This window comes from Polypterus senegalus, chromosome 16 (assembly GCF_016835505.1).
Source record: "Polypterus senegalus isolate Bchr_013 chromosome 16, ASM1683550v1, whole genome shotgun sequence".
NCBI lineage: Eukaryota > Metazoa > Chordata > Cladistia > Polypteriformes > Polypteridae > Polypterus > Polypterus senegalus.
Window position 1 is genome coordinate 38,020,343 of NC_053169.1, and position 25,972 is coordinate 38,046,314.

At 36.2% G+C, this 25,972-nt stretch overlaps 1 protein-coding gene across 3 annotated transcripts in view; it reads left to right on the plus strand.

Annotated features, from left to right (window-relative positions):
* The window catches only part of thbs2a (thrombospondin 2a), a 73,517-nt gene extending 52,024 nt beyond the window's left edge, over positions 1-21,493 (plus strand). For 2 of the 3 annotated variants that reach the window (XM_039737781.1, XM_039737782.1), the window contains exons 17-23: positions 2,543-2,777; positions 10,941-11,168; positions 11,477-11,748; positions 17,489-17,586; positions 19,849-19,988; positions 20,190-20,220; positions 20,619-21,493. In XM_039737781.1, the coding sequence (XP_039593715.1) occupies positions 2,543-2,777; positions 10,941-11,168; positions 11,477-11,748; positions 17,489-17,586; positions 19,849-19,988; positions 20,190-20,220; positions 20,619-20,622 (1,008 nt within the window). In that variant the 3' untranslated portion in view covers positions 20,623-21,493. The remainder of the gene's footprint in view (positions 1-2,542; positions 2,778-10,940; positions 11,169-11,476; positions 11,749-17,488; positions 17,587-19,848; positions 19,989-20,189; positions 20,221-20,618) is intronic. The other variant, XM_039737783.1, reaches the window with a different exon arrangement.
* Positions 21,494-25,972: the final 4,479 nt, after the last annotated feature.

The following is a 25,972-nucleotide window of genomic DNA, read 5'->3' on the forward strand; positions in this document are numbered from 1 at the left end:
CTTGATTTATCCTTAGCTTTAATAAGCTAAAGCCCTCTTTTTTCTTTTCTTTGCTCAGAGGAAGGGTTCCTTTTGATTCCAGGAAAAGTAAAAAAAAAAAAGTTGGCTTTTTCTGGCCAGCCATTTGCTTGGAAAAAAGAAATAAATCACAGGATGAATAAATAAATAAAACTTGCTAAGCTAAAGGGACATCAATACCATCATTCTTCTTCAATGCAGGCATGGTTCCCTCCTTAACTTTGTTAGACCATCCCAGTCTTAAATTCTTCAGCAGTGGCTACTTTACTTCTTATGAGTGCAACTAGCAAGTTCTTTATTGTTATATTTATTGCCACAGATGACCGCGAGTTATCCATGTCTGATGGCCCATGTGGGGCAACACACTTCTTTTAAGGTGCCTTTTAACACAAAAAAATATGAACAAGTTATATAATAAGATGGATCTACAAGGAATGGCAAACCTAACTTGTTGTAAATTCTAGTAATTTTGCTTTGCAATGAATCAGCTGTATATAGTGCTATTCTCACTACTCAAAGCACTTTACGTATAAGACTACTCAAAGCACTTTACTGCCCCCTCTAATGTGTAGCATCTGGCTGGAAGATGCAATAGCAGCCATTTTACATCAGTATGCTAACCACACATTAGCTGTTAGGTGGTGAAGGGGTGAGAGAGAGAGAGCCAATTAGAGACAGGGGGTGACTAGGGGGACAAAATTACTGGGCAGTGGCGAGCAATTTAACCAGGACTTCAGGATATACCCTGCTCTTTACAGAGGATGCCCAGGGATCTTTAATGACCACTGAGAGTCAGTAGATTTGTTTAAGGTCTCATTTGAAGGACAGCATTATTTTTACAGCTGAATGTCCCTATCACTGCACTGGGATTCAGACCACAGGGTAAGTGCCCCCTGCTGGCCTTATCAACACCTCATTCAGCAGCAGCCCAAGTTTTTCCTGGTTGGTCTCCCATTCAGGTACTGGCTGGGCCCAAACATGCATAGCTTCATGTGGATGACATGTTATGTGCATGTGGTACGACTGCTAGCTACTGGCAACTGCCTATGTAAACACTACAACCCAATAAAATAAATTAGTAACATATTTTTTTTTTAATTTTCTTCAAGTATTGTAGAAGAACTTGGAATGCTGAAGTGGTAATCAAGTATTTATTTTACAAAGCAAGGATTAATTGATTTGCCTTAGCTATAATATGTAGAGAACATAATTAAGCACCACTGACTTAAACCAACTAAAAAACAGTGTGTTTACATGCACATGCATAATTGTGTAAAAGTGAATATCCTGATTAAGCCAGAAACCTGATTTCTCAATAATCTGCGCTTACATGAAAAGTAATCTTCTAGATTTCTCCTTTTGCAAAACGCTCTGACACCATTAATCTGCGCAAAAAAAGTGTTAAACATCACCTTGAATGAGAATACTTGCCTGTGATCATTTTCTCGTGTTTTATAAATTTGTTTAGTCAGATCGACACTTTATTTGTTTCTGTTACCGGAATACACGCAGCAAAATCTTTTCTGCTTGGCTGTGCGATTGAGCCCTGTAAAGAACATGTGCTTCTTGCCTTACAACCAGTACTGGTGGAATAATAATGCAGGTATTTTCACTTCAATAAAATAAGTATTGAATTAGGTTACTCGTTGCTTTAAAAAGTAGTCGGACTACAAAACGCACATTACTTTTAACATGTCATCATGCTGCTCTTGAGAGCATTGTATGTGCAGCTCATCAACACAAATTTAGCAATTTCTAAAATATTGATACAGATTAATTCAGCCAAAAGAAGGAATAAAGCAATTGCATAAACATTTGCCTCTAGAAATGTATTTTGTGGATGCTTCTACCCGTGGCTCTGGCTGCAGAAAGTGAGTGTGAAGCAAATAATGTGCAAGCTTGACAGGGTGCAACACACATACTCAGACTACTAAATCCTTAAAAGTAACCCAGTTACGGGTTTACATGGCCACATAATCGAGTTATTCACGGAAAAAATCTACCTTAGATAATCAAGCTTCTCAGCGTCCAATAACATGCTTTCTCTATACAGAATAAAGGTTTACATGGTATTTTAAAATAAATATTTCTGTGAATAATGAGGTTATTGACGCACATGTAAATGTGCTACATGTGAAAGAAGTGACAAAGGTCTTTTTACCTTATCCTAAGAATGACTGCTGGTAAACTCAGTTATAAATTAATGTTTATCCATTCCAGGGGTCCTCAAAGAGAAGCACTTACTCTTTACCAATAATACTGTACTTCTTTATTGCCAACCAAATTAAGGCTGAAGTCTATATGTCTTTAACAATTAAATTTGTATTTTGTATTCTATTTTGTATGCTTTACATAACAGAAACCTGAACATTACAAGACATAAGCAAACTTTCAGCTTTTTGCACATTTTTTAGATGGAATCTGAAGCTCATTTAAAAAGGAACCAAGGTGCCACAGTTATTCCATGTACAAGTGAAATTTGACATCAAGTCTAATAAATGTATATATTTTTATTTTTACACAGACAGACACAGACAATGATCTTGTTGGTGACCAATGCGACAATAATCAAGATATTGATGAAGATGGACATCAGAACAATTTGGACAACTGCCCATATATTCCAAATGCTAACCAAGCAGACCATGATAAGGATGGCAAAGGTGATGCCTGTGATTATGATGATGACAATGATGGAGTTCCTGACGATAGAGACAACTGTAGACTTGTGGCCAATCCCGACCAAGAAGATTCTGATGGTGAGATTTATATAAGACATTTTTAAAGCATTATTGTTAATTTCTTACATTAGCTAGTCTGGTTTTAGTGAAATTGAGGGACATAGGGGCTTAGAATCAAATGTAGCAGGAAAACAACAACACAGTTAATATATTTGTCTAATTTGAAATACAAAAGCAGCTACCCTATAGTTGTCTTTTTGTTAAATATTGCTATAACCTTTTGCATTTAGTGAATTAGTAAATTATAGTGCCCATGTAAACATTCTGCATACTTCACCTTGCAGTTTCATAAGTCAAGATTAGTATCACTTCCGGGAATTCATCTTATCAGCAACTGTGTGAACAATTTCAGAAAAGTTTACAAATCGTCATGTTGTCCACATGTTAGATGTTCTGACTAGTGTTGATCGATGAAATTCCCAAAAGCATTTTTTTGCAGCAAATTTAATGGTTTTGTTGGTGACCTTGCTTGCCCAACATTTTTCTGGAAGTTCACAAACCTGCTGGCTAAGATAAAGTTTGTTCTCCTAGTTCCCCATGATGCTTCGCCAGCACGATATGCCAGAACTGTAGCAGCTAATGTTGGAATGGACATTCCCTTGAGTTTATGATGCTGTCTGCAATAATGGTATAAAAAGTAGTGGAAAACTTGCAAATACATTTAAAGACAAAATGCACATGCTGATGGAATCTGAAAATGTGTTGGCATTTTCCAGTTTTAAAAGTAATGTCTTTTTGTATGGACTCGTATGTGACCTGTCCATAATACATGAGCCTACCCCTTTAATAACATTACCCAAGGTGCAAACAGGAAGGAGTGAAGAATCCAGTGTTGCACTTATTTGGTATAAGCGACAGTGAGCAAGCAAAAATCTCAGAGAAAATTAAAAGACAAACTGGACTATTGTGTTGAAGAGTGAACAGTGAATTCATGTCTTCTGCTCCTGTTGGAACTGTTCGTGAGAAATTTTACTGTTCTGATATTTTATTCTATTAGTTTTATCTCAGGGAGGCACAGTAGTGCAGTTTTTAGCAGTACTGTCTCACAGCTCATGTCACATTTTTGGCCACAAACAATCAGCCTGTTATAGTTATTTTCCTTAGCCCTCAGGGACACTAAAAGACCATTGAACCATTATAACCTACTTGAAACGAGTTCAGTTTCTTCTTCCCTATTGACTTCCTGAACATTTCCGTGATTTTGTCCAACTTGAGGCGAAGTGAATTCTGTGAGTATTGATCATTACTAGTGCTGACAATGAGTGAGTGAATCACGCATACAAGACTTGAGTGAAGATGCATACAAGTCAACAAGTTTTGATCACTTTGCAGAAGTTAGAAATTTACAAGGTATTGATTAATTGGGCAAATTCTGAAGTAACAAACATTTTTCTCCAGTTAAAGGAGAGAATTGTTAAGCTATATCATAACTAGATACAGATTCATTGCATGGCTACTGTTTTTTAAGGCAGTTAAGGAAATATCTTTGGACCCGTGCTTCTTCAAATTTTGCTTTTTCAGTTTATCTCTTGAATGTATCATGGAATTCTAGAGCAAAAACAAACATGAACACAGTATACATCCTCAAAATGTGATTATTTTGTAGGGACTGTACAAAATTGTGATGTTTGTCATACAAACCTTTGTTTAACTTTTTAGGATTTCCATCCCTTACCTGGAACTTTACAGGTACACCCCATTGACCCAAAAGATTACTACACTGTCCTGACAGGTGTTAACAAGAAAACTAAAGACATCTTGGAGAATAGTTAAATTCTATAAATTGTTTGTGTGAAGGAGGCAACTGTAAAAGTCATCTGCTTTATATACATTCTTTAAAAGAAATGGATTAAAATTAGGGAATTTACTTCATTTTGTTAATAAAAATTGGGAGTGGTCTCCCTTAGACTTTCTCATATACTCAACTACGGGGATGGATATTTGAAGAGTAAACTGCAAGACATTTTTATGTTATGTACATTAAAGAACCAACAATAACACATTAAATCAAATTAATAATATATTGAACAATTATTATAAAAGTAAAGTTGAATAAATCAGACTCTGCAGCTGCATGAATAAAAAGTAATGTACCACTTCCAGTTAACAGAAATAGCCCAAAAGTTGACAGAAATCTACGTTTTGTACCTAATACTTGTATGCAAAATTTGGTTGACCTAAGTGAAAGTGTACTGAAATTATCCTGTTTACACACACACACACACACAGAGACATAATTCCATAAATTGTATTTTCAGACTCAGGGACGTCTAAAGTGGCAAGATTCTTCAAAATCTTGAAATGGAATTTTTGGAGGATTCCAGTACTTTCCCTATACTTTATATACGAGAAAGTCAGGGAGATCTAAAATGTTGAGATTCATCAAAATCTCAACATTGAATCTTTGGACAATTACAATCCTTTCCCTCTACTTCTTATATTAGAAAGTAAAAATCAACAAGATTAATTTTGTTATTTTAAAAAACTTGGCCATAAGGTACTGTGTAGCAGATTTTCCGTTTAAACTAATGTCCTTACCTCAGACAATATCCTGCCTCTAACTAAAATCTTACCTTCATTAAGCTTGTGATCACCATGATGACACTACTCACCATACTTGTAAAGATTTGTATCTTTTTCATTCTAAAGCAGGCATTTGAGACTTATACACTTTGCTGTTTCCAGCTTCATTAGACTTGTGGTCATCCTAATGACACTACATACCTAACAACTGCTTTGCTCTTTTGTGTGAAATGGCAGATATTTTTGAGCTCCTTGTTAAATATCTGTGAAACAGTCCTTTGAGATGTTCATACAAAGCTGGTAATATGAAGCATTAACTCTTTGGACTTTGTTAAGACTTCTATATCTGCTGACAGTTAACTCATTGTGATAAAATATAGTAAATGAAGGGAGGAACACTTAATTAAAAGATTGTGATATGGAATACATAAATCGTTTAAGGTATTCCTACATATTAAATGTTGTAAACTAATTAATAAATTTCTGCTCTCAAAAAACCAAAATGTTGTTTATCTCTGATTGAAGAGATTAAAGCAAACAGTCCAACTGCACAGAGATCAGTTAATGGAAGAAATTGTCGTACATAAAACCTGCAAGCAACCACAGGTCCAGCTTGGGAGCTTCCTTTAAAGGAGCTTTAGTAGGAAAGTGCAATGCCATAACAGGAGAGATGACTTTGAAGACAAATACTTGTCAGGACTGTGTGCCCAAAACTACTCAGGGGTTATATTTACATGAAAGCCATTCCTATACACATTTAAGAAACTTTTCCTGCTTCCCTGTGACCCTATAACCTTGAGGTCCCAGTTTATTTGTAACAAGCATGACATTACTAGCATTCCTCAGTCCTATGGTAGCAGGGTGTAGTGTTTCACATTAAAGACATGGACTCATTTATTAGTGCTTTTTAAGATGTCTCTGACAAAATGTACCTAACTACAGCTTTTGATGGATTTAAATGTCTTAGAAAGTCCTTGTAAGATGCAGATATTTATTACAGAAGAATGGGTGGACAAAGTGAAAAATCAGCAACAGTATCCCTTTTTGACACTTGGGCTCATAACAATAATCACCAGTACTTGTGTCAGTAAATTAGGCAGCTTGTTGTATCTGTTGCATGCACAAAAGAGATATATATCAATGAGCTTTAGCTGTTATCCCTCCAAATTCCCTAAAAAACACAATCAAAATAAAATCTGTCTTATATGTAGTGGATAAAGGAATTATTCAGACCTAGACCCCCTCACTTTTGACATATTCTGCTATGTTGCAGCATTGTCCTGAAATCATTTAAATTCAGTATTTCCCCACATTAAACAATAGTCAGTACCCCAGAATTACTACATTAAAACAAGATTTTAGAAACTGTTGCAAGTTTATTACTATGGTGGGCTGGCACCCTGCTCGGGGTTTGTTTCCTGCCTTGTGCCCTGTGTTGGCTGGGATTGGCTCCAGCAGACCCCTGTGACCCTGTAGTTAGGATATAGCGGGTTGGATAATGGATGGATGGATGCAAGTTTATTAACAAAAATCAAGCTGAAATATCATATCGACAACAATATAAAAACCCTTTACTTGGAATTAAGCTGAAGCAAATTTGGCAGAGATTATAGCCTGGGGTCTTCTTGGTATAACGTGACAAGCACTGCACAGCTGGATTTGGGGATTTTCTGAAACTCTTCTCTTCAGATCCTCTCAAGCTCTGCCAGGTTGGATGGAGAGTTACAGTGAACAGCTAGGTTCAGGTCTCTCTAGAGATGTTCCTTTGGATTCCAGGCTGAGCTCTGACTGGGCAACTCAAGGATGTTCCATAAATTGACTCTAAGCCAGTTCTGTGTTGTCTTTACCTTTTGCATAGGGTCATTGTCCTGTTGAAAGGTGAACCTCTGGCCCAGTTCGAGGTGTACAGCACTCTGGAGTAGGTTCCCATTAAGAATATCTCTGTACTCTTCCCAACGACACCACATCATGATTCTGCCACCAGCATGCTTCACTGCTGGAATGGTATTACACAGGTGATGAGCATGGCTGGTTTCCTCCAGACACAACACTAATCTTGCTTTCATCAGAACAGAGACTCTTGTTTCTCACAGTCTAAGAGTCCTTTAGGTGCCTTTTTGCAAACTCCAGGCTTGCTTTCATGTTTCTTTTACAAAGGAGAGGTTTCTGTCTGACTACTCTGTCAAAAAGTCCAAATCAGTGGAGTATTACAGTGAATGTTGTCCTTCTGGACGTTTCTCCTATCTGAACACAGGTTTTCTGGACCTCAATCAGAGTGACCATCAGTTACTTGGTGACCTTTCTTGGCACTTATACCATGATTGCTCAGTTTGCCCAGGTTGGCAGCCCTAGGAAGAGTTGTAGTTGTTCCAAACTTCTTCCATTTAAGAATTATGGAGGTCATTCAATTTCTGTACCTCAACACAATCCTGTCTCTAAAATCTGCAGACAATTCTTTTCACCTCATGGCTTGTTTTATTTCTCTGAATGTCAACTCTGCAACCTTCTACAGATGTGAGTTTTTCCTAATTGTGTGATTCAATTAAACTGACCACGGGAGGACTCCAAACAACATTTAGAAACATCTCAATGATGAACAATAGAATAGGATGTACCTGAGCCAAATTTCAAGTGAAATAGCAAAGGGTCTGAATACTTGTGTCAGTTTAATATTTCTAGATACCTTTTTTATTTTTAATAAATTTGCAAAAAAAAAAATGAAAACAATGTATTCTTTTCACATTTTTCAATCCGGGGTACCGAGTCTTGCTTGATGAAAAAAAAAATTAATGATTTTCACTCAAGACTTGAAGGGTTCTGAGGACTTTCTGAATGTACTGCACCTTAAAACACTAGTCACACTTTACCATAACTGCAATATTCCTCATCAAATGTTCATTAGTGCAATTACATATCAGAAATTGATTTCTAGTTTGCTTGCTTTCCCTGTGATTACCTGGAATTTAGTTTCTTTGCACGTCCCAAGTTTCTCTCTTCAAGGACTAATCTGCAGTTGCACAAATCTCCTTATAGAAGCATATGTGGGTATGTGTGAATGAGTGTGTCCTGCGACAACTGACTTTCTGGGTGGCTTTTTGCCTTGAGCCCAAAACTTTCAGGATAAGTTTCACTTTCCCACAACCCCATGTTGGATAAATCAGTAGCAGAAAAAAAGGATAGACGGAGGGACATTTAAGATAAACTAAAAGGTTATTTTATAATGCCTATGTAAATTAAAAATCAAAATATGAGGTTCTAGTTGTTTAATTTTTTCCAGTCTCTCAGTTCCTTTGGCTCAACTTGGTTTTATGCTCCTAGTGCCAAAAGTCTGACTCAGCTTGGGTTGGATCAGCTATAAAATATTTGTATTACCCACTTTTAATGCCAAATGGCAAACAAGCAGAAGATCTACATTAAGCAAGGGTTAAAAGAAATGGCTTCAAAACAACTGCTAAAGATGGCATAACCTCAGAATTATACTCATATGAATGCGCTACTCAAAACTATGTTAGTATGCCATAAAGCAGTAGAAGATATTCTGCTACTTGATTCGACAACTGATTAATAGTATTATATTTGCACATTTGATAAAGTTATCATATCTGCTTGGCCTAAAGATATATTTAAACATACTGACTATGGCATGGCCTCTTTCTCACTAGATCAGTGCTTTTTGAGCTGCATGTCTGATTTTATTTTATTTAAAAGGATAAAATGTATTTTGTAACCCACAATTATGTCAAAGATACACTCATATGACCAATATAGAAGTAAAACAATTGTGTTGCAAAAAGAGATAAAAACATACATAAAATGTACATCAAACCTAAAAGAAACACACAGCCTCGTTCCCTTACCTTATATCAGAGAGCTGCAGTATATGGCAAGAAAGGCCTTATGTGATTCATTACTGTATATACATTAAAACAACATATTGGTATTACTAATATGAATGGAAATTATTATTCAATTGTATGCCCAAAATGGCTTCACATACTCCAGTCAGGATAACATTAGATTCTTATTGCACAATATACCTCTCTCATTCTCTTGTGTATATATTATAAAATATAACACTCCTATTGTCACTTTCCATGCCTGTAATATTTCTACTACAGTTACAAGCCATATTAAAAATTTTGGATGCACGAAGTATACCAGTGGGTGGCTTATCCACATCACAGCACCGCAAAAGCACTTGCTTTCCCTACACTTTTCCCAGACACCAGTTTTTCAGAGTGATACTGTCGGGGAACCATTTTTGGTTCCCAAAAGACTCATCCATATGAAGATTCCAGAAAGAACCTTTATTTACTTAGATCCATAACAGGCTCCCTAGAGTAAATTGCCATGAATAGATGGTAATAGATTTGTGAAATACCAATGGGTCCTAATTTTAAAAAGATTCTTGCTGTATTCAATACCACAGGCTAAGTCCAGGGTTTTTTAATCTGTTGGTGTCCTGCTAGGTATCCTATCAAACATTAAAGATTTTAGTTTTTTTTCTCCATATTAGGAAGTTTTTCAAAGTACAAAGTACCAACTTCATATGCAAAGAACCCACCATAAAATAAAATGGTGCTTTGTCAAGAAATGGCTCTATGAGGAACCAGACAACCCAGTAAAGAACCATAAAGTGCCATTAAAGAACTATTAGCCTATTTTTAACAGGGTACTTCAGACTCAATAGCCCTATGGAAAGGGGGTACCTTTAAATTCTAAACTTTAACCACTTCCAAGGCCTTGTTTTGGAATCATTTCCAAGGTCAGGGTTGAATCTTATAGATCTTAGAGGCACTAAACCACAGTACTCTTTGGTAGCAATGTTTTCCCTGGAGTTTTCTCTTCCTAATTGGATTTTTGCATATAAGGATTCTATTTATTATGCAGTTTTTTTTGTTTTGACACTTCTGCGAGATTTGTGTATTTTATTTTATTTACTGGTGCTCTCCACCATTTGCTTCTAGGTTTCCTTGGTAAGATTCTTGCTGTGTGTGACCCATGCTGTCACTGAGACGATAGGATAAAAAGCCCCCTAAATAATGATATTTTTATCTGAGATTGTGGCTAACAACCCTTGCATGTGTTTTTGATAAGTTTTTCTTTGTACTTTAGTAGTGAATTTTGGCTCACCTTTCGACTTTGATTTTTGATGTTTTTGTGTTACGGATTTGGTGGTTATATTTATGATGCCCCCTTTGCTTGCCTCCTGACCATGTCTCTTGTCCTGATCCTTTTCCTCATCTTGTATTATATACTTAGCACACTATAGCTGCTGTTGCTTCATTCAGATGTATAACAGATGCATACCCATGTATTCTAGCTACCAGGGTCAGCTTCTGTCCTGGACCATTCTAGTACCATCTCTGATCCAGGTGACCCCCTTCATGGTAGTTAACTAAAAAGTATAATTGTTTCCATTAGTATAATTAAAAACCTGTTAGGTTTTGACTTGTTTCTAGCTACAGAGTAATGTACAATGGACTAAACCAGGAACCTTGTGGTTTACAGTGTACCTCTTTATCCTATTGGTCACACTGACTACTTGAGTAGCAGAAGCAATCAGAATCATGTCAAACAGATAAACGTACTCCTTTTAATGGGCTGCAGTATTCTGTTATTTCCATAAGAACATTAACAGCATATTGTCTTTTCTAGGCGATGGACGAGGTGATGCATGCAAGGACGACTTTGACAATGACAGTATTCCTGACATCTTTGATGTTTGCCCTGAGAATGATGCTATTAGTGTGACAGACTTCAGGAAATTTCAGATGGTCCACCTTGATCCAAAAGGTACCACTCAGATTGATCCAAACTGGGTGGTCCGTCACCAAGGCAAAGAGCTTGTTCAGACTGCAAACTCTGATCCTGGCATTGCGGTTGGTAAGTGCTTGAAGTGCTTCTGTGGGATACATATCCTTTAACTTTATAAAGCTGAACATCCTTAATTTTAATTCATATGCTGGCATTTCTGTTTTAATTGTAATGGTAGGGAGGTTTGAAGCACATTTTATTGCCTCTCTCATCGTGAACTCCACATTTTGATTGGATTAGCTACAGCAGTTTATGAAAATTAGTGCATGAATATATAATGTCTTCATTTACCATTTATTAAATGAAAATGTATTTCAAATAATCTTCAAAGAAACTGCCAAAAATGGCTTTTAAATGATTGCTATTTTCTGCTCTAGGTTTTGACGAATTCAACGCTGTAGACTTTAGTGGCACCTTCTATGTGAATACAGATCGTGATGACGACTATGCAGGATTTGTGTTTGGCTACCAGTCAAGTGGTCGCTTTTATGTGGTTATGTGGAAGCAGATTACCCAGACCTACTGGGAGGATAAACCCTCTCGAGCATATGGTTATTCTGGGGTCTCCCTTAAAGTGGTCAACTCAACCACAGGCTCTGGAGAACACTTGAGAAATGCCCTTTGGCACACAGGAAACACCCCAGGCCAGGTAGGCACAATCATTTTTTAACTGATAATGAACAACTTGAAACACTGATCTTACTGTAAATATTTGTTTACTAAAACAGACAGTCACATTGGCACATTTACTAAATAATTACTGGAATGCACATATGGGTTGTGTAAAGTCTTCCCCCAAAAAAACAAAAAGAAAAATTATGGCTTAGCACGCTTTTGTGGCCTTGTTGTTATTTAGAACAGAAAACTGTAACCATTGTGAATTTTTCTTTTGTTATATGTTGTTTATGAGGATATGAATGTTCATTATTGTATATGTACATTTGACACAAAACACCAAAACCACAGTCTCCTTAACCCAAATATCATTTATACCCTCAGACTGTTTATAGAATTCCCTTTTTAATATTATTTTGTACACCATAATAAATTTAAATTAGTAGTATTTACAGAATACACTTATTGTAACAGGAAGTCTGTCCTGGTAACATCTGGAGCAGTGACCATCATGGATGAGACTTAGTCAAGGGTACAGCATGCCCAGTCAGTCACCCACTCATCCACAATCTTACACAAAACCAGTTCAGTCACCAATCAAAGTGGAAAAGTGGAAAGTGGCAAATATAGCGAATGTACAAACTTTAGCTGGCATTTAAATCCTGACCTCTGGATGTGTGAGACTTTAGCTTTTAGTTCATAGCAGGAAAACCTTAATTCATATGATGCTCTTTGTGTAAGTTTGTGTTGGGTGTTTTCTCACTACTTACCTTCATCATTGTGATAGTAAAATGGGAATCTCATACTAGACTAATGAAACCATACCCAAAAATACCTTTCCTTAAAGAGTCATGTCTGACAAAAAAAGTAGTTAAAAGATCCTAAGGCCAATGTGAAAAGCAAAAGTGTCAACACTCAAAAAAATAATGGTGTCATTCATTCATTTTTTTTGCAACACTAGATCTATAGATACCACAACCGATTCCACCAGTATTGGACACAAGGCAGGAATCAATCTTAGATAAAGCACCAGTCCATCATGGAGAACACTCACACATTTACCGGCACTTATTCATGCCAGGCTTGTTTCAATTTACCAGTTAAATAAATCTCATCTGGGGTGAGGGTAGAAACTAAAGTACCTGAAAAATGTGAGACTGGGACCTGAACCAAGTATTCTGGAGCTGTAAAGCAGCACTGATAAACAGGTACACAACAGAATGTATAAGACAGTTCCAATCTGGAAATCATTTAATAAGTAGAAATGTACTTAAGTTGAAAGTGACCCCTCATTTCACCCCAGAGGAAATGTATGCATGTATATAGTACTCTATATTATATTATTATGTCATTGAGCGTGTTTGAGATGTATAAAATATTTAAACCACACAAATTGAATTTACATCAACAGTTTATTATTCCTAATGTATTTGCTAGCCAAATGTAAGCAGCATTATATTTGTCAGGGACAAAGGACTTATTTTCTAGATGAGGATTAGAGAGACTTTGCAAAAAACAACACAGGGAGTGAAAATGCTTTACTAACTGATCAGAAGTGAGTACAAAGCAACATTCTAGGCTGAGGGATTACATGGAGTGAGCATTGCAAAGCTCCTGGAAAGAGTAACAAAAATATTTCATATGTCCAAATTTTTTACTATTGACCCATTAGACTAATTTACAAAAGCTCAACATTACATAAGTTGCTTATTATATAACCCGCACTATGTCCAACCTTTGTCACAATGCCTCCCAAGAAATAAGTAATACACTATAAATGACATAGCATAACACAGGTTGGCACATATCTTGGCAACACCGGGCACAGGTCAGAAACACACCCTTGATGGACGTCGGTGTGTTACAACTGCCTACTCACAAGCACACCCACACTTATCCAAATATAGAAAATTGAATATATAACTTTTTTGGATGTAGCAGGAAAAACCAAGTACCCAAAGTAATACACAGAAAAGAGGAGAATGAACAAACTTCAGCCAGACAGCCTTCAACCAAGTGGGGATTTAAATCCAGGATGCTGTGTTTAGTAGACAGCACTGCTCCAATTTACTTTTCCTACTCAAAGAAATAAAAAAACTTAAATGTTTTTAGCATGGTGTTATTTATAGAAACAAAATGTAAACAAACTTTTATCCTATATATATATATATATATATATATATATATATATATATATATATATATATATATATATATATATATATATATATATATGATAGTTAGGACAGTTGGGGCTAGTGCTCCCTTGAACCCTCAGGTACAACTCCAGACACCAGGTAAAAGTCCAAGACTTTTTATTTTTTCCACAGTGCACCAAGCACCTTCCAAACTACTCATACAAAACAATCAATAAACCAAATATCTCTCTCCTCCCAGACACTTTGCTCCTCTCCCTCCCAGCACAGCTCAGTGTCTGGACTGGCCCATAGTCCTTTATAGCCCCTGACCCGGAGTCGTTCCTGTCCAATCAGACCACAGTTCCTTATTCCTTCCGGGTCAGGACAAACAGTCCTGTTCTTCACCCCGGGAGCACGTTGTTCCTTCCCATCACGTGACCGTGACGTACTTCCGGGTTATAGGGCACACAACCCCCTACAACGACTCCCGGTGGTCCCCAAGGTGTCTAGCAGGGCTGTGTAAAAACACTACATAGTCCATAAGGCCCTGCTGGAACTCGGGGCACGATCCTGCTGTCGGGAGAGCTCCTCCTGGCGGCCTGGGGGGTGAGGGCCGGAGCACGAAGCCGGCAGTTTTCCACAATATATATATATACATAGTTATATATATATATATATATAGAGAGAGAGAGAGAGAGAGAGAGAGAGAGAGGGAGAGAGAAAGAGAGAGAGAGAGTAGTTAAATGCCCAAATATTAAAGTGGGTGTAATGGTACAATAGTAAGCCTGTCTGTTTTGATCACGTTGTTTATTTGAAAGCCATTGTTTACCAGATACAGTATGCTAGTCCTTACATCCCTCTTTCTTTGTGCCTCTTGTTGGCTTTTGTTCATCAGACATTGCAGCCCTCTTGTGGACGCCAGACAGCATTACACCCAGAAATGAACTCCAGGTGCTTTTTTACTGTTTTATATACAGTACTAGCTGTTCCCTGGGACTCTGCCTGTGTAGTAGTGAAAAGGACAAACTTTAAAAATCATTAAACAAAAAGGTATTGTGAGCTAAGCTGAGGCAATTTATGCTCCAAAACGCAGAGGTAGACCAACTGCCCTCTCCTGACATTACGCTTCCCCCTCCCCTCCGTCCGCTGCATCTCTCTCGGATTCATGCAAATAAATTGGTACCGCAAGCGAACTATGATACTTAGTGTGATGAGAGAGGTCACAAAATCTACCGGAATGTTCAAGCAAATTATAGAATAAAACCCAATCTAAATCTGTTAAGTAGTTATCTTGTGAAAAGCGGAAAGACAGACAGACTTTGGATTATATATATACAGAGATAATAGGTGAGTATACACATTGTATGTATATATGTTTGTGTATAGTGATAATGAAGGACATACAGGGGCCAACCTGATTATTCACATATAAATAGAAAATAAAGAGTACACCAAAATGACTCAGCCACTGCCATTTAACAATAAAGGCTCTATTCCAATGAGGAGTGATTTTCTAACTCCGTGCCTTTCTGTATGTCATATCTTGCTCAAAAAAGACACAAAGTTCAGTTGGGCTGTCATTTAAATACCCACAATCTCAGAAGGGGAGGGGCTTTTGAAATCTGAAGGTGCATAGTCAGACTTCCTTTGGATGTAGTCCTTCTGAGCTGTGGACGGAAAGTTAAGGTTGTTAGTGTCAACACCTCCTCTCATCCCAGAGTGGTAGTGCTTACATTGTCCTTGATGGTGCTCCCCATGTTCACGTGTGTGATAGGTATATAAATAATATGTATACATATTTTATGGGACATGCTGTACAAAGTCATAATTCAATGAAAAATACCTACAGAATTTTTACTGGGCCAAAGGTAGACAGCTGATGGAGTTTACATTCATGTGTAATTATAAAAGGGATGGAATGGAAATAATGCTCTGGAATTAATTCCACAGACAAACACAATCATTTTGAATTGAAATAACATACAAAATGATAGCTATTGGTTATGGCAGTGATTATATGAGGTCACCTGGCAAAAATGTCTGATTAAAACAGTGATGTTATAAAAACAGGCATGGTGTAGAAGAATTAAGTAGGAGGACAAGTGGAGGAGTACAGTTTTCTCCAACATTTCAAAGATGCACTTGTCAGGTTAATGAACAGTTCTGAATTACCCAAATACCAGACAGTTATGGTGTTTGTATGCGCATTCCCTGTGATGACAGCAAGGATCATCTTTAAATCCCAGGTGCCTAGGTTCAGATTTAGCTATATAACATTCAGCTTTATTCATCTAATGTATTCATCCTTTTCAGTTCAAATTGAGGACCTTACTGTTCACTTAATTCATCATTGTTTGTTCACATACTACAACTGCTATGAATTTATAGAGAAAGGCTTTCATCAGTTGCAGGCAAAGCACTTGACTTTTTAGCGTGATGAGATGCCTGGGATAGTGCAGCACTGCACACTCTGTTGTCATTTTCTTTTATTTGCACTTCTTATAAATAGGGTTTTCTTAATACATCCATTCATTTTCTCAACCTACTTAGCCCAATTACAGTATATGTTCTTGAAAAGCCTGAGCCAGTACTGGTGACATTGGATACTCAAGATGCCCCTTTCATCCTGTGTCAAAATTGATTAACAGTGAGCATTTAACCATAGGAGACAGAAAATGATTTAACTTGCTGTGAAAGTATGTTAAATTCATTATTGAGAAAGGAAAGATTAACAGGGCCATTCACAATGACTTACAGTTCTATTTTAATTTTTGTTGTCATTTGTTCCAATACATTAACTAAAGATGAATATCTGCAAAAAGAGTCTGTCCAAAATGCATCATGGTGGGAAGAACCCTCTGGGATTTGAAGACTGCTAGCTAAAACTTTAATTTATAGGAATTAAAGTAAGCAGTTATCTTTATCAGGTGTTTCTAAATGATTAAAAACTATCATTTTTAAATTGTTTCAATTGTATATTATTTATTCTGTTTTATAAATTGTGCAGTATAAATGAGAAACTCTAAATTTAAATATTGATTTAACACTCTAATCAGCCTCAGAGTATGTTCTGCTCATTAACTTTTTTAGAACATTAGAACAATCTAGATGAGAACATGCCATTCAAACCAACAACATCCCATCCACTTAATTCTTCTAAAAAAACATCAAGTTTTGAAAATCTTACTGTCTACCACACTACTTGGTCGCTTATTCCAAGTGTCTATGGTTCTCAGTGTAAAGAAAAATTTCCTATTATTTGTGTGAAATTTACTCTTAACAAGTTTCCAACTGTGTCCCCGTGTTCTTGATGAACTCATTTTAAAATAACAGTCTCGATCCACTGTACTAATTCCCTTCGTAATTTGAAACACTTCAATTACGTCACCTCCTAATCTTATTTTTTTAAAAAGGGTGATAACACAGTTCTGAGCCAAGGGCACTGACTCGAAGTAGCTAGTGTCTCATAGGTGCTATTCTTCATGAAATTCTTGAATCTTCTTTATGAAAAGATGAATAGTCTGTGGCACTCTTTAGCCATGTTAACATTTAGAAACATCTTGAATTGTGGACTTTTCTCTGAAACTCAAGGGAAAATGAGTTTGTTTAAATTATTCTATTTATATTTGCTATCAGGTTCATACTCTATGGCATGACCCTAAAAATATTGGTTGGAAGGACTACACAGCCTACAGGTGGCATCTGATCCACAGACCCAAGACTGGATTTATTAGGTAAAATAAAAATGATGACTATTTGTGCATGTAGTGTCTGTGTGTAGGGTTAAAATCTCTACTTGGGGCCTTCCCTAGCTTTATGCTATAAATCATCTTGTGTTCTCATCTATATTACCCTCACAAAGTTTGTGGTAAATCTTGGGGAGTACATTTATGTTTAAAGGATGGCATGGGGACACAGTGGGTAAATGTGCTACCTACCATGTCACTGTTCACATACTGTCCTGTATCTGCATTGGTTTTCTTCTGCATCCTCTGGTTTTCCTCCCACATTTCCCAGGACATGCTGGATGCAAATTGGCCTAAGATTTTTGTATGCATGAGTGGATCCTATGACAGACTAGCACCCTGTTCAGCACTATTCTTTACTTTGCCCAATATTGTAACGACCTGAAGTGTGTAAGAGATGGAGGAATGGATTTAGCCTCTTTACACCAATTGTTCTCCAATTGCTGATGAGTGGCCCTTAAAAGAACCGGTTGGTTTCTTCAGTGTGCCTATTGTGCAATGGCACCACTTTGCTTTATCCCTGTGTATACTTATACATACCACCCAGCTCCACTTCACTCCACTCATGCGGGGTCAGAGCCAACACTATACCCCCGGAGCTCTGTGAGCCGAACCAAGCCTAGTGTCCAAATCCAAGGCTCACAATGGCCACAAATCTGGAATGTGAAACACATCCAAAGTGCTCTGTAAGTGCTATATCTGCACTCTTTTCTATCTGCAGCTCATGAGGCCCCTTCATACCCAACTTCTCCAGGTATTACTGTCTCCTTGGGCAGTCCATGGCCACCTAAGGAGCATGCCCCTCACAGGTCCAGATCCTGAGGTCACTACAATATGTTTTGTGTACTGTAACATGTTTAGGTGTTATACCTGGCATGACTAGCAGTACTGCATCAAATTGATTCATGATTTGTAGGCTGACTAGAATTTCTAAATTGTTTCGTCTACACACTTATGACCCTGTATTTAGAAGATTCATAAAACTAATGAATGTAAGTGCCCTATTCATGACATAATCTTCTTCCCACAAGACCAAATCGTAAGTCATGGAGAAGGGAAAGATTTGAAAAAAGATGGATGATCAACTTCATGATTCTCTGACTTTTTAAAAGAAGTAATGTCAAAGTCCCAGGGGAAGATGCAGAGTCATCATTTTGATAGCTATAAGACTCTACATACTCTAAGAACCTTTAATTCTTCTCTAAGGTGTCACAAAGTGGGAATATTCATTGACATTATTTACAGACAGTTGTAGAGAGATAGAGGCTGAATGAACTCCACACTCTGAGCCTCCACATCTCTCCGGCCAGAAAACCTTCAGACTTCTTAAGTCCACAGCTGTCACAGTTGCTACGCATGAAGTGATGAGATTAGTAGCTGCAGGTTTCTAATTAGAAGAAAGTCCCTGTTGATAATGAAACCTGGCATTAAACCATATTGCTTGTCAGTGCTTTTAGACATTCAAGACAAACTTTACATTGTAGTTTCCTTTTCTGAGAACATTACCCATATGTCTTGTGGACCAGAGCATTCTAGCACTTTATGATCCTCCCCTTTTCTCTCTCATTTATTTCTAAACATTCTATTAACACAGATTCTACATGATGCACGTTTACTATTGTAAACTGAACCAAGTTAAATAAGAGCTAGTGGCTTCTTTGTTAACTGCATTTGTATTAACTATGGCTGGTTAAGAAATCAGGAAACAATTAAAACCTAAATGAAACTGCTTAAAATTAAATAGGTAATTAGAAGTTCTGAATTGTAACAAGTGAGGTAAGTAAAATTAATTAAAACTGTATTCAAAATTAAAAATTAATCAAAAACATACCAATGTAGCAGCAAATAAACAGGTTCTGATTAAGAAATCAGTTGAAGTGAAAACCTGCAGCCAGTGTGGCCCTCCAGAATCAGGAGTGAGGTTCTTTTAAAATAATAAAAATTTGCCTTTCATTTATGAATGAAAGCACAAACAAGCAATATAGATTAATACCAAGTTTCATTATCAGCAAGGACTGTCTTCTAATTAGGTAACTGACTGGAGTGAAAACCTGCAGCCACTGTAGCCCTCCAGGACCGTGAGTGAAGATCGCTGGATTAGATAAAGTTAAGGATTGCAAAGTGATGTGCAGAGTGCTGTTTGGTTCTAATTATAACTAATTATGGGATTTCTTTGACCTTGAAGATATTGTAACAGAAAAATAATTTCTCTCACTAAATAACTGCACTTTTTTTGGCTTCTTTTAATAGAGTTGTAGTTTATGAAGGAAAACAGATCATGGCTGACTCTGGTCCCATCTATGATAAAACATTTGCCGGTGGAAGATTAGGACTGTTTGTCTTTTCTCAAGAGTTGGTCTTTTTCTCGGATCTCAAGTATGAGTGCAGAGGTAGGTGAAGATTTTTCCTTTTTCCTACAGACTGTGCCACTATCTCCCATCACATTTACTTCATAAAATAGGCTGACTCCATGCCTTAAAATGTATTTTGTCTTTAAAATAATTTATTTTTATATAACAGTAAAAATGTATTATAATGTAAAATGAAAAAGTGATGTATTTAAATATTGAAAAATACATTTAATTTTTTAGATATGGCAGAGATCCCAACTGTGTTCATAAGGTAAAAAAAAGGAAAAGCACGTTTAGTGTCAGTCATTGTTGTCTCCTGTGCTTTCTCTGTGTGAGTTTGTGTGCATTCAAATAAATAAATAAAATTCATTTATTGATTTGTTTATTTATTTCCATGGATTGTAATCTTTACAATCTCATCGAAAGTTTTATAATTGTGACTTTTGATGTTTGCTTATTCACAAATATCCAAGAGGTGCTGCACTTGATATATTACTTAATAAAATACGTTGGCAAAGAAACGCAAGAATGCCACAAAAGCTGCACATGTCAGCCATGTCGTCAAGTTCTTTTGTTTTGCTGTTGTGTGTCTTGCATAACGAAGGCCCTGCGGTTACAAAAATGACATAAAACTTGGAATGACATATTTTCCATTTTTTTCCTCCCCAGATAATTGAACTTTGGTTGCTTCAGAAGTGGCAAAGTACTGTACAGGCTGTGCAACCTAGTCACCTCAAAATGTTCCTAGTCATCCCAGTCTGTCTCCTGCCTTCATTTTGCTCTGCCTTTGGAGACGGAGATCCTTCCTCCAGATTTCAGCTGCCATGGTGTGACATTGATCCTGCTGCAAATTCTGCCGGCAGTTGGATCCAAGATTTTAAATGAACCAAATGACTAGATACACAGAGGACTGAGTTACAAAGTAATGCTGATCCTTCTTTATCACAAGTACTTGCAACACTTTAAGAAATGAAAAAAGGAAAAAAGAAAAAATTAAAGAATGTGCTTACTATATTTGTTTGACTATACCTACTATTGTCATTGAGAAAGGAATTTGTTGAAGAGTGCTACAACCACTTTTTTGTATGTTTGTTTTTGGTGGGATTTTATTTGTTAAAATTTGTAAGACATTTTCACCTTGACTGGCTGCATATATAAACCTACCTATGTGAAATTGTTCAAGCCAAACGTTGCAGCCACTTTACTTATGTTATGAAAAGTAATGTTTAGTGTTCTGATGATTCTAATAGATGATAACACACTTAGTAACATATGACACAGGAACAATTCTGCTACCCTGGAGCATCACGTTAAAACAAAAACTGACAAAGATGTTTCCTATTTCCCTGCTTCATTGCACATTATATTGCTTATGATTGTTACTAGAAGTTTTTTTTTTAAATTTTTTTCTGGCATCTGTACACTTTTTTATTTTGTATCCCTATTTTATTGGGATGTATTTCATTAAATGTATCTGTTACAATAGAAGTGAAGTTTTTTGCAAGGTTATAAAGTAAGGAGGAGTGAAGATGTTAATATTTAGACTGTATCATATTTTCCTATGTAAATTATTTATGTTTTCTTTTATGGTGGGAAGCAGTGAAGTTCTTTTTTTTTTTTTAAGAATTTTTTTCGTGCTGCCAAAGATTGTAAATAATTATTTATTTGTTTACACTGACGAAATTCCACAATTGAAAAAAAAAAGAAAAAACATTATTTTAGTCCAAGACCCTCCTTTTTTTGATACATTGAGTCAAAATAATACATCAATAAACTTTCAATTAGATCACTTTGTTTTATTTTTCTCGCCTGAAATGTTAACTCCAAGCAAGTGCTGTGTGTTAACCAGCCATCTGTTTCCTTCATTCTCAAGCTGTGACACCTTTCCAGTTATGCTGTGCGTAATAATTCATCTTTGGCTACCAGCCTAAATACGGAATTAACATTCATTGATAGAATAAAAATGGTATTATGTAGTCCTTACGTTTCCCATTACTCCTTTCTCTGTATAAATTATAGAACCAGGTATAACAAAACTGTAATCATAATTTAGTAATAAAGTAATTACTATGTATGATAAATGCAGGTATTATTAGAAGGACCTAAAAGTGACCAATCACAAGCATTTTCAAAATGTAATTGCGTATTGCTAATCATGTAAGTTTTGTTAATCTAATTCTGAGGCACAAAAATCAAACTAATATGGTATCAAGTGTGTTAGATGACATTCTGATTTGTTTCTATATTACTCCTTTCTGAATCACATTTGAGAACATTTAGCTGATTTTTAAAATGTTATTTTTGTTGTTCTAAATTTTTATTGTTATATTCTCTTTTCCACTGTTCTTTGGGAGCTGCTGTTGTGTGTTTTTACACAGGTACCACAGTTACTTTGCTAACCGCAAGCACTAGCAACAAGGCAATGCATAACATCATCACTCGATCACTATAGAAGATGGATGGCAAGATATATTTATTGGCATTCTAACTTTATTTTAAAACAAGGAACCAACCTCACACTTAAGAACACAAGAACTTGACAGATATGAGGAGACTATTCAGTCCATCAGGCTTGTTTGTTTAGCTAATAACTAAGCTGTTCCAATATCTCATCTCATCTATTAAATAAATGAAAGTAGAAAATGAAATGGAACTGCAAATTTTTAGTCACTCTTTCAAAATTAAATTCTTATTTCAGGCTTAAAAACAGTGGAGGTGTAGAAAAGCCCATCACTTCTTCCAGAGTTTTAGATTATCACTAACTGATGACTATGAGTTGTACTCATTGCTGGCAGAAGTTAAGTTGAGTAGATTTACTCCCACTTTTAATGCATTTCCTTGTACAGACCATAATCTACACGAATACATATACTGAGGCATGATGCAAAGCAAGCAATAGTAAGCTAGCACATAGGTCCCACTGTATGTAGTCTCTGATTGAAAAGGACGTACTGGTCTCACTTACATACCCACCCAGTAGAACTGCTGTGTTAAATAATACTTAACTAACTACCCAGTAAAAATCTCTTGCATTCACATATGGATATTCCAACTTTATACTTTAAAGCCCATGTCACCAAAAACAAAACCTGCACATATAGTAATGCTTTCATTGTTGTTCAATAAATTAGACTTTTCTTAAAAAGTTAAAGCAACAGCACAATTTAAATGCATTGGTAAAATTGAATGCTTACTTCATGACTCGTGTAAGTAATCCATAATTTTGCTGTGACTCTTGCCGGCTCACAAAATTCAAATTGAGGCTTTTTCTCCTAGAGTAGGCCTTAAAGCTCCAATGAGATCTGTTATCAAAGTGAGACTCATCCCAAAGTCTAAAGGCAGGCTTCTAGCCTGCACAGTCCCAACAAAAAGTGGTGATCTTTAAAAATTCCAAAAAACCCAGAAAGGGAAGAAGGGTACTTTAAAAAACCACTGGCCCAAAGGTAAAAACTTTTTTAAAGATCTATTTTCTAGGAAATAATCAAGAACTTCTTTTTTTGGCTGCTCCCATTAGGGGTTGCCACAGCAGATCATCTTTTTCTATATCTTTCTGTCCTCTACATTTTGTTCTGTTACACCCATCACCTGCATGTCCTTCTTCTTCTTCGGCCAACAGTAGCCCAATTTCCGCCAGCACTCTGTTGGCTAACAGTACTGGTGGCGGTCGTTTTTAACCCGATCCGGTATGGAAATTTGTATTGTTGTCCGCATATTGATTTGGCACAATTTTACACCGGATGCCCTTCCTGACGTAACCCTCCCCATTTATCCGGGCTTGGGACCGGCACGAAGAAACACACTGGTTTGTGCATCCCATGTGGGTGGGTTCACAACAATATTCAATAACCAGGATCAAAAAATGAATCAAAAAGCTATCTGTAAAAAAGGGAAATCCTAAAATTTACATAAACAAGTCCTAAATCCAAAAATCTTAAATGTTTAAACAAGCCTAAAACTAGAGAAACAGAACAAAGTACTCTACTGCCATAAAGGACAAACATAAATTAAATAGATGGATCAAGAGGACAGGGAGAAGAGGAACAAGCAAGAATCGAAAACTGAGACAACAAAAGAGCATAGCAACTAAACCAGGATTAAGGCTAGGATCGTAATCAGAGCAAAAACAAGAACAGAGACAAAATAAACACAACAAAGCACAGTGAAATATTTTGAAAATGTGACCTTTGAATGATCTGTCAGGAAGCTATTTATACCATCACGGAATGAAGTAAGAAGCAAGACCTTTAGCGCAGACATGTCTCTAGTAACCGTGTAACAACATAAGTCCACAATGACAACGTTAATAGAAAAACAACATAGTATCACAGGACATTCCCAATGTAACCAAGATTATTTTACATCTTTTCAAAACAAATTGGTGTAGAAGAAATAACTAATGGCTAGGATTTGTGATGTTCAAAAACATATGTGAAGTTAACATTAACTCCACAAAGACAAATTTACTATTTTCGTAATAAATTAAAAACAACAGTGATTCAGAACGAGTATATTCAAAAATCTTAATCAAAAGAGAGCCAAAAGACAGAAATTGTAGCTATTCCTGTACCAAACATCTTTGGTGTGCTAGGGTTTTATAAAAAACACTGGCGACAGTCCCCCGGCTGCAGCATCAGGGGGCCTGGACTCCGATTACACTGCACAAGGCACATAACTGAAAGAACAAATATTAAAAGTAACCTGTAATTCATATAGAAATTCATTACGGTATATATAAAAACAAACAAAAAAAAAATTTGTGAATTGATAATTAGAAAACAACAACAACTAAATTAAATTAAAAGACAAAATGTCAGTGATGAAACCCTCGCTATTACCTAATAAGTCTCTTAGAAATCACTATCTGTACTTTAATTTTTCTGTTGGTGTCACACCTGGTCTGAGAAAATCATCAGTTACCTAATTATTTGGATAAAACATTTTCAAGGAGTACCCCCCAAAAGTTCTGATAGGAGGGATGACCCCTCCAAAATCAAAACAGTAACATTTTTAATAACATAGCTCTGATTTTATTAGTGGGGAACTTTTCTCTCCCTGGAATCTATTTTTCAAATTTATGATGTTTGCACTTTTGATCTTAAAAGAACGCAAAAAAATGAAGTTTAAATTTGTTTGTTACAACACTACACACCAATACTTACTTCTAAGTGTTGTCACTGTAGAGTGGCCACAGCTCACACCAATGCATTCATCCATCCATCTACTAAGCATTTTTCATATTCTGAATTATTTCTATTAAGCATTATTTTCTTAGTAGAAAATCAAGACATCTCTCAATTTAAGATATTATTGCATTAAATGTGTCTTTATTGGATTTTTGCTGTAAGAAATGGGAAACAGAGAGAGATGGTGTGAAGAAATTGTAATCAACAGAACATCTTATTCTTTAAAACCTTTCTAATGCAGAGTAAGGAATGTACACCACTCACTCTTGTTTAAAAATGAGCTTAAAATGGGTTCTTAATTAATTTTGTGTAAAAGTTGACAAGTTCAAGTTTATTGTAAAATTTCACTGTACTCCATTTTTACATATATATACTGTATATGTATATATAACATATTATATATATATGTATATATATATATATATGTATATATATATATATATATATATATAAATATATATGGAAGACAAAGTCTGTGATACGGTTTGCATATTTGCAGCTGGAGATCCACAAAAGGAGAAAATGAATCATGTATCATAACAGTTTTTATTCCTGAGCTTTCAGCCCCTGCCAGGGGCCTTCATCAGAGAAAAATGCTTAGACTTACAAGAATGAAAGGCAATATATCGCAAAAATTACGTAAAGAAGGCTATGTCAGTGTGATCGGGTATTGGTTGTAAAGTTTTATTTATTATGAACATGTACTTCTTAAGTTTGCATATGCTGGGTTTATGTCCAAATGCCTGTTGATGGCGTTCTCATTTAATAGCCAAGATTCAGCCAGCTCTCTGGCACTTTTAGTACTGGCCTTAAATCTTACTTGTACATTGTCCCAGTTAA